Below are 4712 nucleotides of genomic sequence, written 5' to 3' on the forward strand. Positions count from 1 at the left end.
TTAAGAACTATTTAGTAGTATTACAAAGTCCTCAGGCAAATAGCTGCTGATGACAATAGCTGGGGAGGGACAACAACAGTAACACCATTACACATTTCTTAGAAGAGAATTGAAATAGCAAGCCACTCATTCCAATTCCATGGACAACAGAAGGCAGACGATATTAGAAGTAGCAGGTAGCTACAGAAGAGCCTTATCTCACAGGCAGAGGAGTTTAAATCTTCTYGCTTTTACAGTTTCTAGCCAAGAAGATAAACAATATAAGAAAGATAAGCAATATAAGAAAACCAGCAAGCCTAAAGAATTATGCACTCCAAGTCCTAGAACTTTAAGTTCTATGTTAGTAAGCATTCTAACTCACTGGTGTTGATTTTTACTAACCCTTGGAATTAACAGAGTTTAAAGAGACTGCAAAAGCTCTAATGCTGACACAGCATTAAGAAAAAGAGTCAAGGCAAATAGCTTGACATCAATCTTGTGTAAAGTAATGGGAAAATCCAAAGAAGAGTCTGTGAGTGAAGAACAGAAATATAAGTTGGTCAAAAAATAAGTGAAATACAATAAAGCCCCAATACATCTGGTACTGCAAAAAAAGTGAGTATTTGTATATTCAACAGTCAAATAGACTAGAAAACCTTATCCTAGACACAATAACTCCAAGAACTGTCTAGGAATTGCCACTGACAAGAAACTCAATGGGAATTATCTATGTTCACCTGGTCCTCTGTTAAGCAGGGGAGTAACAAGAAGCAGGAAACTGATAACAATATACACTGCACCCATAAAATACATCTATGACAACAGCTGCAATCAAAAAAAAAATTTTTTTAAGTTGTTCAAGTACAGAAAAATACCTAATACTGAAGAGTTCTTTGGCGCTTGAAGAATCTTTTGCTGCAAAGCTAATGGTTAGAACCAAATGTCAAAAAAAGTCAAATGGGAAACAGAACATAGTTTAGAATAATCATAGTAATTAACTATTAGATCAATTTTAACATGAGAAAAGGTGAATTCTTTACCTTCGGAACAATTAAATCAAAGTTGGATACTCTTCCAGAAGAAACACTAGCAARTCATTCTGCTCCATTCACTGACAAGTTGTAAAAATGAATACAGTTCAGAAAATAAGATGTGGTCTAACAGTTCACCTATTCTTCAGTTTCACTGATTAAACTCTGAATTTTTACATCAAACTAATCAAAATTTAAGTTAGTGGGAGCTTTGTATTCAAAAAGCAAACCCTCTTCCCCTCAAAATTTAAAGGTCTGGAAAAAGTAAGAAATAGATATGAGAGAAAATAAAGTGTCACAGCAGAATCATGTAGAAGTAATATGGTGACAGAACTCAACCTGTTTTCATGGAGAGAAGGCAAAAAATTGACTTGCGTTGATAAGGTCTAAGAGTACCACACTCTTCTATAGTGAGAGGTTTTAATCTACAGAAGAAGCTCTTACCTCCCTGAAAAAAGCTTGAATTCAATTAATATTTTAATAATAAAAGACTTTTGTTATCTTGATAAAACAAATATCCTAGCTTTATTTTACAAGAAGAAAATGGAAGGAAAAAAAACTTCAACATATTTGTGCAAAAAATTGTGTCCTACTAAATTCTCAGTTTCTCTCTGTAGTCTTAAAATATTTCACATAATCAGACAAACAGCCCTTAGCAGGACTCACTCACTAACTAGACAGAGTGCTCAGTTTTTAACAGAAATATTTAAATATTTTTAAAGGGTAGTTTCGGACTATTCTAACAGGAAGGATTTTTTTTTTTAATCTTGTAGGGTAACATTATGTTATCAGAATTTAAAGTAACTTATTTGGAAATAAGAAAAACAGTAGAGATCAGCAGTAAGTCTTACTTTCATGGCAGCAAAAAACATAGCTGCTGCAAAAGAGGGTATACACCCCCCCAGACGCATCTCTTTCACATGGATTTTCATTGAAACACTCACTATTTAACAATAGATTGTCCTCAAGTTTACATTACTGCAAGCTATCTCCACCCTCTTTTTACAAAACCACAGGATGGTTGAGGTTGGAAGGGACCTCTGGAGATCATCTAGTCCAACCTCCCTATGCAAGCAAGGTCACCTACAACATGTTGCACAGGATCAGCTCCAGGTGAGTTTTGAGTATCTCCAGACAAGGAGACTCCACAACCTCTCTGTGGGCACCCCATTCCAGCGTTCTGTTGTTGTTTGTATCTTTTTAATTGGGGCTTCTTAAGCACTTGAAAACACAAGATTTCAAGCCCGTGCCTTCCTAGGCATCTTTTTAACTGTAATCTATTTTACCATTTGAACTTAAAAAAAGAAAAAAGAAAAAAAAAACCACCACCTTCCATCCACTTACTTCTACCACATAATAATATTGTCTAATAAAATCTGTAATAATGAGATAACTCTGCAACTGAAGGAATGATAGCCAGTCTCATCTAATTTAGGTAACAGGACAACTCTGATCCAACRGACAGTGTTAAATAGACATTTAATGAAACAATTGAAGAGCAAATTATTAGYATTTTTCCTGGGACATTCACCAATTCATTCATTCCCTTGTTACTGACTAGCAGAGTGGCATCCCTCTCCATAACAGTACATGGATAACAGATAGAAAGTTGTCATCAAGGACAAAAGATTTAAGAGCAACTTGTACACAACCACAACTAATAGGACTACCCCTCCCCCAAAAAAGCAAGGAAAATACATTGACATTTTTCAAGTCCATTACCNAAAGACAGAAGCATGATAGTATGTCACCTGGTATTTAACAAGAAGTTTGGGAAACTTCTTCAGCAGAGACTGCCATAAGATCCTGTCGCAGCCTTTTGTGAGGCTGTTGTTATTGAATTTGTAAAGCTCCTGGAGGCATGCAACACTATCAGCTTTCTGAGAACATACAGTGTAYTTTTAAACACAAAGCAAAAGTCAGGAAGAACAATCACAAGCCTTACTTTTTAGTAGTTTGAGTATAGCAGGCCTAAATTCAGACCCTCAAACCAGAAACATTACATCCCTCAGCTAGCATCACAAATAATTAACAGGCCTTTCTTTTTTAAGAACATGATCTTATCAATAACTTCTTAGACAGATTTTTTCCATTCCATACAAGAAAGACTGAAGTTAGATGCTAACCTATTCACCATGTCACACAAAGTACTAGCAAAAAAAAAATAAAAATAAAATAAAATCCACATAACAGCGCAGTAAGTCCCTGCAAAACACAAGGACATCTGAAAAGAACTGGCTCATGAAGGAGAGATGAGCCAACTTTTTCATCTATTATACTCCGGAAGTGAGAAAATGCATTGAGATTGTTTGAGAAAACACTCTCCAAACAGTATGAACCACGATAATTTAGTTGGCAAACATACCAGAGTGTATTGTGGGAGCAGGTGGCTAAGAGCCCAGCTCTACTGCTTATCATCACCTGCCAAAACACTCTGAGACTGCCAATTTAGAAGTTACCTGCTCCCCAGCCCTTCTGCTTCTCCTGTTTCACTAATATCTGGAGCAAAAGCAATAATGTGACTCACGTATTTATCTAGTAAAAATCTCAGTGCCTTTTCACCTGTTCAATAGAAGTTATTTTTAGAGAAAAATAATGTAATACGCAGCACTCCGGTACTGAACAGCTCCTTGCCCAGTCCTCCAACAAAGCACTAGGATTGGAGACTAGAACATCACATGGATGTAAAAAAATGCCTCTTCAATGCATTTGTGCCTAAAGTTTAAAGAAATCAAAAGGATATCATAGACATTTAAATTAATTCTTCCTGGGTCTCACCACAGCAAGTCAATCACAGGACAARATTTAAAATGAAGTTTGTCAGAAACAGACATCCACATCAAGTCCCCCAAAATTGATAAATAAAGAGCTTAGACTTTAAATCATGTTCACTTGTCATTTTTTCAGCAGCGTGTTAGCTGAAAATAACATTCTGCTTTCTAGAAACAGCCTACTAAAGCGATATACCATTGTTATATCTGCTGTTCGTTGTCCATGCAACTGTATATTCCACCGCATTTACCCAGAAAGTTACTCCAACTCTAGACTTCGTAAAGAAAAAGCAGGGAGCACTCCTAAACAYGTCCACAGGTACAGCCTCCTGCCAAGGAGAGGGAAGCACCCCCAGGGCACTCCTCCGGGGGAGCGCGGCTACCAGCTGTCGCTCAGGCTGTCAGCAGTTCCCGAGTGGCAGCAGCCCGGCAGGGCGGGCTGGGCTCCCCGGGAGAAGGGGGTTGGGAGGACATAAGACTTCTCCTTCCACAGGGAAGGATGTCGCCGAAGCGTTTCAGGAGCCTGCGAGTGAGGGTAGCCCTCCCAGTGCCCGGGGCCGGTCACTCACGGTCTCTGCAGCGGCTCCTCGGGGATGGCGGCCGGCCCCTGCTGCTGCTGAAAGGAGCGCAGCGACTCGAAGGCCTTGATCAGCTTCTCCATGGTGGCCATACCCGCTCCGCCCGCGCCGCGCCGGCGACACCGGCCCTCTCGCAGGCGCCCGCCTTCCTCCTCGCGGGCCCGACTCTGCCCCGCCTTCCTCCCGGCTCGCCCGGCGCGCTCAAGCCAGCCGAGGCGCCGCCGCCTCACGCCGCGCCGGTGGCTGCGCCGAGCCGCCCGTCACGGCCGCAATGAATGAGGGAGGCGCCAGAGGGGGCCGCGAGCGCTCCTCAGCCACCCCGCCGCCATCTTGAATCCGTCCCGTCATCCCCC

The 4712-nt window shown here is 40.8% G+C and overlaps 1 protein-coding gene across 2 annotated transcripts in view; it reads right to left on the bottom strand.

Moving 5' to 3' along the window:
* The window catches only part of HTT (huntingtin), a 92265-nt gene extending 87571 nt beyond the window's left edge, over positions 1–4694 (bottom strand). For both annotated transcript variants that reach the window (XM_085309630.1, XM_085309629.1), the window contains exon 1: positions 4351–4694. In XM_085309630.1, coding sequence (XP_085165756.1) covers positions 4351–4451 — 101 coding nt within the window. In that variant the 5' untranslated portion in view covers positions 4452–4694. The remainder of the gene's footprint in view (positions 1–4350) is intronic.
* Between the last annotated feature and the right edge of the window lie 18 nt (positions 4695–4712).

This window comes from Rhea americana, unplaced genomic scaffold (assembly GCF_003343005.1).
Source record: "Rhea americana isolate MKP2758 unplaced genomic scaffold, rheAme1 scaffold_30, whole genome shotgun sequence".
NCBI classification, from domain to species: Eukaryota; Metazoa; Chordata; class Aves; order Rheiformes; family Rheidae; genus Rhea; species Rhea americana.